Below are 14,914 nucleotides of genomic sequence, written 5' to 3' on the forward strand. Positions count from 1 at the left end.
GCTAGTCGACGGTGGATGCGGGGGGAACTGGAGCCAGGATGGCCCTTCACTGCTGGCTGCAGTGGAGGCCGAGGGCCAGGCCCCTGTGCTGTGTGCCGGCCAACAGGGCATGCATGCATCCCCAGGGAGGGCACAGCCTGCACAGGCCAGGCCTCTGTGCTGTGTGCCGGCCAGCAGGGCATGCATGCATCCCCAGGGAGGGCACAACCTGCACAGGCCAGGCCCCTGTGCTGTGTGCCAGCCAGCAGGGCATACATGCATCCCCAGGGAGGGCACAACCTACACAGGCCAGGCCCCTGTGCTGCTGTGCCGGCCAGCAGGGCATGCATGCATCCCCAGGGAGGGCACAGCCTGCACAGGCCAGGCCCCTGTGCTGTGTGCCGGCCAGCAGGGCATGCATGCATCCCCAGGGAGGGCACAGCCTGCACAGGCCAGGCCTCTTTGCTGTGTGCCAGCCAGCAGGGCATGCATGCATCCCCAGGGAGGGCACAGCCTGCACAGGCCAGGCCCCTGTGCTGCTGTGCGGGCCAGCAGGGCATGCATGCATCCCCAGGGAGGGCACAGCCTGCACAGGCCAGGCCTCTTTGCTGTGTGCCAGCCAGCAGGGCATGCATGCATCCCCAGGGAGGGCACAGCCTGCACAGGCCAGGCCCCTGTGCTGCTGTGCGGGCCAGCAGGGCATGCATGCATCCCCAGGGAGGGCACAGCCTGCACAGGCCAGGCCTCTTTGCTGTGTGCCAGCCAGCAGGGCATGCATGCATCCCCAGGAAGGGGCACAGCCTGCACAGGCCAGGCCCCCGACAGAGCCCCCAGCAGCCCATGCTTGGAGCAGTCAGGGACTCAGTGTCTCCGTCCCCGAGGGGAGCTCTGGCTGTTGCCTCAGCATGTGCCCTGTGAACGTGTGTGAGTGCCTGGCAGCCACCTGCTTCCTTCATCACAAGTGGACATGCGGGGGCTGTGAGGAGGCCAGTGCGCACGGACGGTGTCCGGGAGCTCTCTGCTCTCCCCTCCATTGTGCGGCGAATCTAAACTGCTCAAAACAGTCAGCTTTTAGAGAGTTCGAGCGCGACGTGATTAGCCAGAGGCTGAAGAGAGCTCGGTTGTGTGGGTCTCGTCCGCCCAGTGTGTGGACTGCCCGGCCCTGTCCCTCTTCCTGTCCCTCACGGCTGCCACGCAGCTCTCTCCGCACTGGTCAAGTGAAGAACGTGGCGAAGCTGAGATCGAGCCCACTCATTCCCCATGGGTGCGAGCAGAACGTGTGACAGGAGAGACTGTGATTCAGGCAGGTTGTGCTTCTAAGACCAACAGTGCCCCCGCCTCCTCGTCTGAAAGGCCACGTCTGGCGTAGGGAAAACAGTCACTGCGGAAGGCTCAGAGTCCGCCGGCAGAGCCCTTCCCGCAGCGACACTCGGCCCGCCCGGCACTGCGGCTGCTCTGCAGGGGTGCATCGCCTCCCGGTCGCCCGCCATTCCTTCCTCGGGAGTTCACACCCTGTCATCTTCCTTCCCCGCTGACGCAACAGATCACACTGCACGACAACCGCCCTGCCCGGGACCCGCGCCGGGCGCCGGGCGCACGCCTGCTTGTGAAAGGCCTGTTTCGTGGGAGAGTGGGTATCCCTCATGTTGCTGTGACATCATGACGGGAAGTGCTCTGTCACACACGCCCCAGAGGGGAGGCTCGCGTCACGCGGTGTCTTCCCTGCTCGAGCTCCTTCCTGAGTGGCTCTTCTCCCACCCACCTGACCCGGCAACCTGTCTGATACCCGAGGACAAGAAGGGTTACTCCGGACTGCAGCCAATGCCACCCAGATGCCTTCGTCTTCATTTGGAAAGCCCCCGAGTCTCGCCCTTATCCAGCTTCATAGCTCACTCCCACAGCCCTTCTCTGCCCTTACCTGCGACCGGTTTTCTCCAGCTCCCTGACCACCTGCATCCCCAGCTGTCTCTCCTCTCGCTCTAGCTGGGCCTGATCCCGCCATCGGGCTCTTGACCCGGACCAGCCCGCCCGCATCTCCACCTCCCTCCTCAGTCGGCTACCTACATGAGTCACCCATCACGTCTGCCGCTCACTTTAAACCCTGCCTCCACTGCCCGCCTCTGACCGCCCTGTGCTCGTCCAGCCGTCTCTCCCTCGGAACCCGTGCTCCTGGGCATCTCTGAAGAAAAGCACACAGCACCCCCCTCATACTCTCCGCCCTAAATGCACATTCTCGATTGTAGCGCAGTCTCCGGGCTCCTAGACCTCTTCCCTCCCTTCCTCTGCGGTTGCTTTCGGGATTTCCCTCTGCGTTTCTACTGCTTAAATAGGGTCATCGGGGCTGTAGGCTTTTAGGCATTTGTCTCATTTGGTGTTCCCGAAGCTTCCTGGATCTGTGGTTTTGTGTCTGCCACTGATTTGGAGGAAATCTTATATTATTACAAATATTTCTTCTGTTCCGTTCCTTGTCCTTGGGTAGCCCCGTGACACACTTTACACCTCTGGTAATTGTCTCTGCGCCTTTTCATTTCTTTTTGCCTTTGGAAGTCTCCATGACTTTATCTTCAAGTCCACTGATTCTTTCCTCTGCTTTGGCTCGCTTACTGATGAGCCCATCAAAAGCATTCACTTCTGTTGGTTTTTAAAATTTTTTCTTCCATTTTCTTTTGATTCTTAGAGTTTCCCTCTCTCTCCGTACATTAACAGTCTGTTCTTGCATGTTGTCTACTTTTTTCCATTAGAGCCCTTAACAGATTAATTACAATTACTTTACATTTCTGGTCTGATCATTCCAACATCCCGCATGTCTGTCTGAGTCTCGCTCTGATGTTGCTTTGTGTTCAGACTTCGTCTGCCTTCGAGCCTCAACACTTTTTCTTGAAGGCCAGGCGTGCTGCAGTGGGTAAAGACACTGAGGTACACAGACCTTTACGATGGGTCTTCCGTCTGTCTGACAGAAGTCAGACGGTGTTCACTGTTCGTCACCGCGCCGGCAGAGGCCGACCCTTCCTCTGCTGTCGTTTGTCCCCTAAGGAAAGAACAGGGGCTGCGCGCACTCACGCCCCTCCCCCCTCCCCCTCCCCCTCTGGAGCCCTTCCGGTTCCTTGCGCACTTTTCTTCCATCGCCTGTCGACGTCGGTGCTCCTCGGGGTTCGCCGTGAGGCTCCCTCACTCGGTGCTCTCGTCATCCAGCCCTCTCCCGGCTTCCTCTCGCCACTTGTGCGCCGACGACTCCCGAGTGTGCTTCTCCGAGCTGTCCTCTCAAATCCTCCAGCACGGTTTTGGTGGCACTGCATAGACCAGAGGGTCCTGTCGTTTGAAATACTCTGTATTTACTCCAGAAAATACTCCGTAAGACCACTTTCCTCTTTGTGGCCATTCTCTTCATCTGATTTATCCTTGAAAATTAAAATGTGCTTATACGTTTTTATATAGGTCACTTAATGCTGAAAGATCTACATTTTCTGGTGCAGTCCACGTGCCTTTTCGCTGGTCAAGGCAGTTCTGCCCCAGTCACATTCCATTATCACCCAAATGTCACTTACATACCTACATGACAGACAACCTCAGTTCGCCTGTAAGAGGAAAATCTCAAGTTTCCTTTACAATAAAGGATGAAAGACTGAGAATGCTGATATCATCATAGTTAGGCCGGGTGAAAAGCAGACACAGTGAGTACCTGACGATCATACCGTTTAGCCCTGGCCTGCGGACCAGTGAGGCAGGGGCTCATTCTGGCCAGGGGCCCGCACCTGTTGCAGTTCGTTCGCGGCCCTGGTCGGGGTCGTGCAGGAGGCGGCCAGTCAGTGTCTCTCACACTGATGTTTCTCTCTCTCTCCCCTTTTCTCCCTCTCTTCCTCCCACTCTGTCTGAAGATAAATGGAAAAATGTCCTCGGGTGAGGATTAAAAAAAAGAGATCATGCCTTTTAGAGTTAAATAAATTAAAATAAATCTAAACAACCCTGGCTGGTTTGGCTCAGCGGTTAGAGCGTCGGCCTGTGGTCCAGAGAGACCCGGGTTCGGTTCCCGCTAAGGGCACGCACCTCGGTTGCGGTTTGTCCCCGGCCCTGGTTGGTCGTGCGGGTGGCAGCCACTCGATGTGTTCCTTTCACATCGATGTTTCTCTCTCTTATTCTCTCTCCCTCCCACTCTATCTGAACAAAAAATGGAAGTGTCCTCGGGTGAGGATAAAAAATAAATAATTAAATAAATAAATAAATCTAAACATTACAGATTATATCACAATTCAGAAGGCTTCTTAATGATCCCAGCTCATCCTTCTCTGCCTTTTAGTTCTGTAAAATCTCAGCTGTGAGCTCTCATTTCACCCCTTCGTACTTGTGTTGGCTGACAAGGGAGCGTTGCTACTGCTAAGAAATCTGCGCCACCCTGGCCAGTTTGGCTCAGCGGTTAGAGCAGGGACCCACAGACTGAACGGTCTCGGGTTCGATCCCCAGCCCCAGTTGGGGTTGTGCTAAAGGCAACTAATCGATGTCTCTCTCTCATGTCAATGTTTCTTTTTCTCTCTGTGCCTCTCTTCCTCCCTTCCACTCTATATAAAAATCAATGGGAAAATATCCTCAGGTGGGGATTAACAAAAATAAATAAATAAATATATGTATGTATGATGTATGTATGTATGTATGTCTGCACCATTGCCCGGCCAGTGTGGCTCAGTGGTTGAGTGTCCGCCCCTGTACCAAGAGGCCACCTGTTTGATTCCCGGTCAGGGCACATGCCTGGGTTGCATGCTCAATCCCCAGTAGGGGGTGTGCAGGAGGCAACCGATTTATGTTTCTCTCTCACTGATGATTCTGACTCTCTCTCCCTCTCCCTTCCTTTGTCTCTAAAAATTCATAAAAACATTTTAAAAACAATAATAGTGAAATAAGCCAGTCAGAGAAAGACAAGTATCACGTGATCTCATTTATTTGTGGAATATAATGAACAAACTAAGGTGATGAACAAAATAGACCTAGAGACATAGAGGTAGGTTCAGATTGACAAACTTCAGAGGAGGCGGGGGGGGGGGGAGATAAACCAAAGAACTGACACATATTAGCCTAACCCATGGACATAGACAACAATGCTGGGGGGGGGGGCAGGAGGAGGGTGTCAATGGGGGTAAAAGGAGAAACAGCTATAATAAAAATAAATTTAAATTTTTTAAATGCAAAAAAAACCCTAATAATAATAAAACAAAAGTTTGCACCACTAAAAGCAACTGAAAAGAGGTGTTCTATTGTTTTTTGTGCACTCAACTGAATTAATGGTTTTATTCTCTTGTATTCCATCAATTCCAATTATTATACAAAGGTTTAAGTGACACTAAAGACTCTCCCAAGCTGCCCATTTGTATAAAATGCACACAGTGTTGCCCCAGCAGATCAGTGGGTCTTAGAGAGGGGCCCCCAGCCCACCAGCACATGTCGCCCGGGCTCTTCATTTTCCTCTTTCTCAGACTGGGTCATCTTCGTGTTTGTTTCTTTCCTCTGCCGATTTAAATCGGCTGTTGAGCCACTCTAGTGAATTTCTAACTTACTGTACTCTGGAAGTGGGGTGTTTGTGTGCATGTGATAGATACTCTATTTTGGGGAGACACTGTCCTCATAATTTCCTTCAGTCTTCAAACATGATAACCTTTCGTTCTTTGAACAAATTTATAACAGCCGAGTTCGTTTTGGCCTACTAAGTCAAACATCTAGGGTTCCTTGGGGCCAGTTTCTATTGACTACTTTCTCTTTGTCCTTTGCATGGCTCATACTTTCCTGTTTGTGTGTGTTGTAATCTTCCGTTGAAAACGGGCATTTTAGACCACGTGTTAACCCTTGGAATGGTCCCCGGCTCTGTGGCTGCTGTTGGTTGTTGCTGCTGCTCTTTGTGCAGCGACTTTCCGGAACGGATTCTGAACTGCTGTGTGAGGCCACTGACATCTGTCCTCAGCTTCCTGGTCAGGGATGATCAGAAAGAGGTTTTCTTGATCGTGTGGGGAACGTCTGGCCCATGGGCCAGGCCTGTGAAATACCAGCTGACATCACAGCCTCACCAGGTTAGCCTGACCAAATGTAGCAGGCTCATTTTTAAGTTGCTAATTTTGTATGGCCTGCAAATGATGTTATAAATATCCAAAAGGCCGTTGGCAGAGAAAAGATTCCCCACCCTAGCCTGGAATGAATGATTAGGTGAGCATCAGGGCCTTCTCGTGTCTTTGGTCTGGAAACAGTTGCGCTGTGTGTGGCCTGTTAGATGCCCAGGAACGTGTCGGAGTGTTTCAGAGCCCTTCTGAGCATCTCATTTGCCCTTTTCCTTTGGTCAGCCTCTCCTTAGCCCAAACTGATAGCACAGCCTCAGGCAGCTTCAGCGTAAACAATTGCTAAAGATTGTTTTCAACGAACAGTCCAGTTTGACAGGGCTGCTCACACAGAGCACCTCAGTCTGTGCAGTAAAGACACGCTGAGAATGGAGCTTCTCGGGGCGGTCCATCAGTGACCATTCTCTGGGGAGAATGGCTTAAAACATTTACCCTCCGATAAGAGACCATGTTACATCTTAGAAATGTCCCGTAAAGTGGTTCCCTTGCTGTCCAAGCTTACCTGTTCCTTGTTCATTGCAGCCCTTCGGAGTAAACCAGCCTGGCCCTTACATCATGTACACCACTGTCGATGCCAACGGATATCCGAAAAATGGCTCAGGTAAGACCCGCACGGTGCCCACAATGCACAGAACACCTTTCCTTGGTACACTGGCAGGGTGCACTGGGTGACAAACTCACCGTGTTTTCACACCCTTTACACAGTCTTCACTTTCTATGTTATACTCGGTCTCTCTGTAGACTTAATCAGTAGATCACAGAAGGTCCTCATGACAAGTACATTGGCATTAATTTCTCATCTGTCCCTGTTGTGACGGAGCCAAGTCGTTACCCTGTTTGTCCATGGAAGAAGCAGAGAGAGAGAAATGACATCTTGATCCAACTGTGGCGTGGTAAACTAGCTGACAAAGCTCATCTTAGAGAAGTAAAAGTTAGGAATCCAGTCCACAGCCTAAAGTAATCCTAGTTTTTTCCCTAGTGGAATAGAAGCTGGAATATTACATAGAGGTCGTTTTGATATATGATCGTGAAGAAAGACTCCAGCCCTGGCCAGTGTGGCTCAGTGGTTAGAGTGCCGGCCCTCCCCCCAAGGGTCTTGGGTTCGATTTCTGGTCAAGGGCACATACCTGGGTTGCAGGTTCGATCCCCGGCCCCTTTGGGGGCACTTGTGGGAGGCAACTGATTGATGTGTGTCTCACATCAATGTTTCTCTCTCTCTCTCTGTCTATCCCTCCCTCCCTGCTGGTCTGTCTAGAATCAGTGGGAAAATATCTTCAGGTGAGAATTAACAAAAAAATTAAAACTCTGGTTATACTTCTGAATAAATAAAGGGAAATGCAGTGTAGACGCAGGAAATCAAGGCTGTGTGCCTTGGAGGACACCCAGATCACAGCAACACCACAGGGACCCAAACACGTTAGCGTGCTTCTCGGCGGCACCCAGAGTCCTAACCATGAGGTATACACAGAGTTGCTTTACTCTCCACTTTTGTGGACCCAGAAACACGAAGAGCGCACTGCGTGGCCGTTCCTGTTTCACGCAGTGGCGTCACGTAAACGCACCAGAGCGAGTGTCCCCTGAGCTGACTGTGCACGACTGCGCACGACTGCGCACGACTGTGCACGACCGCACTGGGCCCCGCTGCCGCTTCGGCAGACGAGAGCTGTGGCAGTTCCAGGAGAACTGACCCACTCAGTTGTCCCCAGGGGGGATCTGCGATGTTCGTCAAGGAAACTAACAAATAAGGATACAGACCATGTGAACTAATGACCCCTTTCCATTGTACTTTACATACATGTTAAAGCATACAAAACAAATTCAGGACTAGCTGGTGTTCTCTCTTTTTTAGCTTGAGCAAAGAGTGATCAGGCATATTTTTGTGTCCAAAGAAAGCCACGAATCGGTAAAGTAAAATGGAAAGAAGTGTACATCCCCCGGAACATCCACGGCGTCCCCTTCCCTGAGAGCAGGACTCTCCGCCGGAGGAATCTTCCCTTTCCTTAGTTCCTCCTCCCCTGAAGCAGCGGTCTCCAGCTGCGGGTCCTGGCCCCTTTGGGGTGGAACGACCCTTCACAGGGGTCGCCTGAGACATCACAGCAGCAAAATGACAGTTATGCAGTAGCAACAAAAACAATTTATGGTTGGGGGTCCCCACAACAGGAGGAGCTGTAGTAAAGGGTCGCGGCATCAGGAAGGTTGAGAACCGCTGCCCTTAGGATCGGACAGGAAAGCCCATCGACAGATACGGGGGTTGGGAGGGACTCGGCTGGTGATGGTGACTTTTCTCACTGAAAGGAAAGGGAGGGGAGAGGGAGATGCTGGTACCTCCTCTTGATACAATCACAGAAACCGAATGACTGAAAGAATGAATGAATTATAAAACATACAGGAAGTCTGAGAAACTCTAAAAGGTTGCAGCTTCTTCAGCTGTTCAGCAATTAGAACTCCATCTGCACAGATGCAGATGAGCCAAAGACAGACTCTGGGAAGTCACAGAAGGAGCATTAGGAATTGTAGTGCCAACAGGAACCAAAGAGCTCCGTGCAGTGCCGTTGACATGTCTGACAGTTTATCATCTTGCTCTGTGATGAGAGCGACGTTGCCAAGGACGCCTTTCTTTTCTTTAACACCTTCAGCCGGACAGCTCAGCCAGTCGGCGCATCTGGCTCTCCAGCTGCCGTACAACGTGCTCGGCTTAGGTCGGAGCGCCAACTTCCTGGACCACCTCTACGTCGGCATTCCCCGCCCAGCCGGAGAGAAGGTGCGTGGGGAGATTTCGCTCGCCATTACTCTGTCCTGATATTCACTGTTCAAACATCTGAGTTCAGTTGAGTTAAATTGCAGTAATTCAAACATTCTTTTCCCTGGAAAGAGCCAAGCACATTGACTGGCAGTGACCTCTGAGCTTTATCCCGCACGGAGCACTTCATAATTTGAGTCGTTTTCTGCCTCCTCTGCCGTGAACCTCCCGACTGCCTGTTGCCCCTTCCTGCTGCTCACTGTCTAACAAGCTGTCATATTTGCCAGTTGTCACTTGCCTCACCTGTGAACAGTGACTGCTGCCTAAGAGTGTTCAGGAAGTGTTTGCTGAATCAGGGCGTCCCCGAGGTGAATCGGAACCCTTCCCTGAAAGATCAGAATCATCTGCAACAGGGCACAGGATCCCTGCTTGGGGCTTGACATACGTAAATGTAACCTCATCCTTGCCCAGAATTTCCATTAATCCAAAGAGCACTTGTCTTTTCCTGATTTGTTTAGAGCAGCTGTGTTTTCAGAGCGTCCGGTGTTAAGTGTACCTAACCTCTGTTTGCAGTCTGTGCGGAAGCAGGAGTGGACGGCGATCATCCCAAACTCCCAGCTGATCGTCATCCCGTACCCGCACGACGTCCCTCGGAGGTAACGCCCGGCCGGGGGGGGGGCGCTGAGGCCCCGGGTCACAGGCGCGGCTGCATCTGTTCTCTTCCTTTTCTTTTTTCCTTCATTGATTTTAGAGAGAGAGGAGGGGAGGGGGAGAGAGATAGAAACATCGATGAGAGAGAACATCGACTGGCCGCCTCCTGCACGCCCCCCACTGGGCATCGGGCCCACAACCTGGGCATGTGCCCTGACCGGGAATCGAACCGGCGACCTCTTGGTGCAGGGTCGACGCTCAGCCACTGAGCCACACCGGCCGGGCAGTTCCATCTTTTTAAAAAGTATATGATAAAGGTATTTACTAACATTTAAATTTTGTGTAGAAAAACATAACATGATTTTTATTCATGACACGTTCTAAGGCTGGCCTGATATCCATGTGATAAGTAACCAGAGAGAAATGGGAGAACGCATCTCTGAAACGTGACCAGTGGGTCCTGCACGTCACGGTTCTTCTCAGAATGGGGCTGGGCTGTGCTTTGCTACGTTTCGAGGCGGGACACAGTCAACGGCTAGAAACGGTCCGAGGCCACATTCTTCACAAAATCTGCGTGATGTGTGTGAGCTTTCTGTGCGTAAAACGTGTGACAAACCCAGAGAACCTGCACCCCGAGCCGGAAGCTGTGTCGACGACGGGGCTTCTGTGTGGTGCGAGGTCAGGACACGGAGCGTCCTCGGCACGGTGAGCAGGAGCAGGGGAAGCTGTGTCGACGACGGGGCGTCTGTGTGGTGCGAGGTCAGGACACGGAGCGTCCTCGGCACGGTGAGCAGGAGCAGGGGAAGCTGGGTCGACGACGGGGCTTCTGTGTGGTGCGAGGTCAGGACACGGAGCGTCCTCGGCACGGTGAGCAGGAGCAGGGGAAGCTGGGTCGACGACGGGGCGTCTGTGTGGTGCGAGGTCAGGACACGGAGCGTCCTCGGCACGGTGAGCAGGAGCAGGGGAAGCTGGGTCGACGACGGGGCGTCTGTGTGGTGCGAGGTCAGGACACGAGCGTCCTCGGCACGGTGAGCAGGAGCAGGGGAAGCTGGGTCGACGACGGGGCTTCTGTGTGGTGCGAGGTCAGGACACGGAGCGTCCTCGGCACGGTGAGCAGGAGCAGGGGAAGCTGGGTCGACGACGGGGCTTCTGTGTGGTGCGAGGTCAGGACACGGAGCGTCCTCGGCACGGTGAGCAGGAGCAGGGGAAGCTGTGTCGACGACGGGGCTTCTGTGTGGTGCGAGGTCAGGACACGGAGCGTCCTCGGCACGGTGAGCAGGAGCAGGGGGAGCTGTGTCGACGACGGGACTTCTGTGTGGTGCGAGGGCAGGACACGGAGCGTCCTCGGCACGGTGAGCAGGAGCAGGGGGAGCTGTGTCGACGACGGGGCTTCTGTGTGGTGCGAGGGCAGGACATGGAGCGTCCTCGGCACGGTGAGCAGGAGCAGGGGGAGCTGGGTCGACGACGGGGCTTCTGTGTGGTGCGAGGTCAGGACACGGAGCGTCCTCGGCACGGTGAGCAGGAGCAGGGGGAGCTGTGTCGACGACGGGGCTTCTGTGTGGTGCGAGGGCAGGACACGGAGCGTCCTCGGCACGGTGAGCAGGAGCAGGGGGAGCTGTGTCGACGACGGGGCTTCTGTGTGGTGCGAGGGCAGGACACGGAGCGTCCTCAGCACGGTGAGCAGGAGCAGGGGAAGCTGTGTCGACGACGGGGCTTCTGTGTGGTGCGAGGGCAGGACACGGAGCGTCCTCGGCACGGTGAGCAGGAGCAGGGGGAGCGCAGAGGCCGGCCTGAGCCCTGCCAGAGGTGCTCCCGGCAGCTGCACACGTGTCCCGTCCGGCGCCTCGGGGCTGCACTGCGCTGCCAAGGAGCCTGCTCCTAGTCGGCCCGAGGGGTGGCCTTTCCTCTGCTGTTTTCTTACCAACATTCCTGGATTCATGGGGTTTTAAATCTATGTAAAAAGTCAAACTGAGCCGGTGTGGCTCAGTGGCTGAGCGTCGACCCTGCACCAAGAGGTCACCGGTTCGATTCCCGGTCAGGGCACATGCCCAGGTTGTGGGCCCGACCCCCAGTGGGGGGCGTGCAGAAGGCGGCCAGTCCATGTTCTCTCTCATCGATGTTTCTATCTCTCTCTCTCCTTCTCCCTTCCTCTCTCTCTAAAATCAATAAAGAAAAAAAAAACTTTTTAAAAAGTCAAACTTCAAAAAAGTCCTCAGGAAAGAACTGTTGTGCAGTGTGCGGTAGATGCTGAGACTAGCTAGCCTCCGCTAACCAGCAGCACTGTTTTCTTACTCTTGACTTCCTGGAGAACTCTGTCCGGCTTCCCTCCACCGTCCCAACATTGGTCACGTTTCTCTCGCTCTTTCTGAAGAAACGTTCTTTCAGATTTATGTACATAGTAAAAGCCAAATTGATTTCAGGTTGAGGCGTATTTTGAGATTTACTCACTAGAGACTACCTCATGAATCAATACATTTTAATTATCCCCAAATAAGTCAATCGTTACTTGCCATTCGTGAGAATTCATCTTACCTTTATTGAACTTCTAAAATGAAAGTACACCCGTTACCTCTCTTTGGGGAGAACAAGAGGGATCTGTGCAGAACCACCTGCAGTCCTGGTGACCCGTGTGGGCGTCCCGGGCGCACGCGCTGGAGCGTGGGCTGGCTCAGAAGACAGCCCGGTTCTGTTCACAAAGTCTGTGTGTTGCCGTCACCACAGACGGACTCCGCACGGCTCTGTGAGGTCTCAGGTCTGCGGGACCGGCCACCCTCCACCACGACAGGCCATCTCTCTAACCCACCCGGACGTGTGGCTGTTGTCGTCAGTCACGGCACATATGTGAACAGGGGGTTAAAAACAGATGCTACAGAAATGTTATCGAAATCATCTGGCTGTACAGCCGCAGAGTTCAAGGTTTCCGATTAAGTCAAGCAGGATGTGAGAACAATGTCTAACATTGTCCCAAGTACCCTTGGTAAAGGTACCTAAGAATAATTCTCACAGGGTCGAGGAGAAATATCACAGCGTCTCACCAACAGCCCTGGCCTGTTTCGGTCGCGGGGGGACATCTGAACCCTGGGCTCATCGGTACCTAGTCCTGTGTACACGTAACTGCTTTCGCCCCGTTGCCAACGAATGGGTAGTGGGCAAGTGACCTGAGCGGATGGACCGTCCGTGGCCAAGCCGCTTTGCGTTCGGTGTCCGTGGAGTTGTGTCTTTAAGTCAAAGCTGTCATTTGACCCTGTCTCCGCCCGCAGCTGGAGTGCCAAACTGTACCTGACCCCGAGCAACATCGTCCTGTTGACGGCCGTGGCGCTTGTCGGCGTCTGCGTGTTCATCCTGGCCATCATCGGAGTCCTGCACTGGCAGGAGAAGGTGCGTCCGCGTGTCAGCGCCGCGTCGCTAGCTTGTCGCGTGACACTGCTCTGTACAAACATCCCAGTTTAAGCTTTTGTGAAGGAGTAAGACTTCTTGACGTTTCTAGTTCTCTCCATTCTGATCATTTCTTTTATCCCCTGAAGTTACTGTGTCTCCTAGCAGTTCATATAAATCACAGGAGACCATTTACTTTAAAACTTTGATATTGTACAGCAGTGGTAAAGTTACCACCCCAAAAGCACCAGGCCTATAGAAAAATGTAATTAGAAACAATTTCATAATGGCCTGAAAAAATGAGACTCATTTCTGAGTGGGTGTGTTCATGACCTCGAGGGAGGTGACACTCTCGGCCGAGTCGGCAGAGGGAGCGTGTCTCGGTCCAGGCGGGAAGCAGCAGGTGACCCCTCTTCGCCGCCTGCCAAGGACTCTGCAGTAGCCTGATGTCTGCACTCGAGTGCAGCACCCTAAAGAGTAAAACCAAAACTCCAGAAAGGTGGATTTTCACACCGTACTAGTGAGGAGAAAAGAGGCCACCGTAAATGTATTGCCGTCCAGATGGACGTTGAGAAGGCTGACTCCTAGTCGTACGTGAACATGAAGCACACAACTAGGAGGTCTGAGCAGTCTTCCCAAAGGGCTCCTTTGTGTCATGAAAGTCTCTTTCCCACACCGGCTCCCTTGGCACCGCCATGCTCGTCACAACCCTTCTTAACCGAAATCACCGGCAGTGTTATCCTTGCTATTTTAACGTATGAAAAAGAACATGTTCCTTGTTCTGATAAATGTTCATGGGTTTGTCTCTCCAAAAATATCACTCCTTTCCGATCAAAAATATGCTAACAAGTCCTGGCTGGTTGGGCTCAGTGGCTGGAGCATCAGCCCAAGGACCAACGAGTCTTGGGTTCGATTCCAGTCAAGGGCATGTACCTCGGTTGAGGTTCGGTCCCCGGCCCTGGTCCGGGTTGTGCGGGAGGCAACCATTTCATGTGTCTCTTTGCATCGATGCTTCTCTCTGTCTCTGTCTCTCTGTCTCCCCCCCCCCCCCCCCCCGTCTGAAGATCAATGGGGAGAAATATCCTCAGGTGAGGATTTAAAAAAATAAAAAGAAAACAATATGATAACAAAATTACATACTCAGGTCATTTTAAGATCAACTTAAGAGGTGAGACCCAGGGTGACCTTACCAGGAGGTCAGATCTGTCCAGAACTGTCAGATCATAGTCTGAAATATTACATAGCTCTAGGCCTAAATCAAGGAAATTAATTTCATTAATTTCTCATCATTGTGGGCTTATCACAATAATGCTGCCTGGCTAAAAACTGAGGTTTCACATACAAATGTGTGTGCTGCCCGCCCCCGTGGGTCTCTTCCTGCCCCGCCCCGTGGGTCTCCTCCTGTGGGTCTCTTCCTGCCCCGCCCCCTGGGTCTCCTCCTGTGGGGCTCTTCCTGCCCCGCCCCGTGGGTCTCCTCCTGCCCCGCCCCGTGGGTCTCCTCCTGTGGGTCTCCTCCTGCCCCGCCCCGTGGGTCTCCTCCTGTGGGTCTCCTCCTGCCCCGCCCCGTGGGTCTCCTCCTGTGGGTCTCCTCCTGCCCCGCCCCGTGGGTCTCTTCCCGCCCCGCCCCGTGGGTCTCCTCCCGCCACGCTCACCCAAGTCCAGCTCTGGCCGGAGCTCAGACTGCCCAGCCCTCTCCCTGCAGGCTCTTCCCCACCTCAGCTCCGCCCTGACCTCTCCACCTGGGTCATTGCCAGTCCCTTAAACCAGGATTCTCGTCTCTCCTCCTTCCTCGGCCAGTTGCCCTCCTGACTCCAGCTCCTTCGGAACCTCTGCCCAGGCCCATCACACCACCTGGTCCCCCCTTCCGCCCTGTCCCCTCTCCTCTCCTCCGCAGGGAAGCCAGCCTCCCTCGTGTCACCCCTCTGCTCAGACCTCGGGGACCCACCAGGGACCTGTGGGTCTTCGCCAGGGCCCCCTTGCAGCCGTCCTACCCTTCCGGGAACACCCCTTTCCAGACATCCCCCCTCACCCGCCTAAAGGGGTCTCTCTCAGAACACTGGTAACATCGTCCACTTTC

General features: G+C 53.7%; 1 protein-coding gene across 2 annotated transcripts in view; it reads left to right on the top strand.

Moving 5' to 3' along the window:
- Positions 1 to 14,914, top strand: part of ITFG1 (integrin alpha FG-GAP repeat containing 1) — a 95,686-nt gene that overhangs the window by 80,133 nt on the left and 639 nt on the right. For both annotated transcript variants that reach the window (XM_036275034.1, XM_036275035.1), the window contains exons 14-17: positions 6,594 to 6,672; positions 8,708 to 8,832; positions 9,385 to 9,467; positions 12,723 to 12,840. In XM_036275034.1, coding sequence (XP_036130927.1) covers positions 6,594 to 6,672; positions 8,708 to 8,832; positions 9,385 to 9,467; positions 12,723 to 12,840 — 405 coding nt within the window. The remainder of the gene's footprint in view (positions 1 to 6,593; positions 6,673 to 8,707; positions 8,833 to 9,384; positions 9,468 to 12,722; positions 12,841 to 14,914) is intronic.

This window comes from Molossus molossus, unplaced genomic scaffold (genome assembly GCF_014108415.1).
Source record: "Molossus molossus isolate mMolMol1 unplaced genomic scaffold, mMolMol1.p scaffold_m16_p_21, whole genome shotgun sequence".
NCBI classification, from domain to species: domain Eukaryota; kingdom Metazoa; phylum Chordata; class Mammalia; order Chiroptera; family Molossidae; genus Molossus; species Molossus molossus.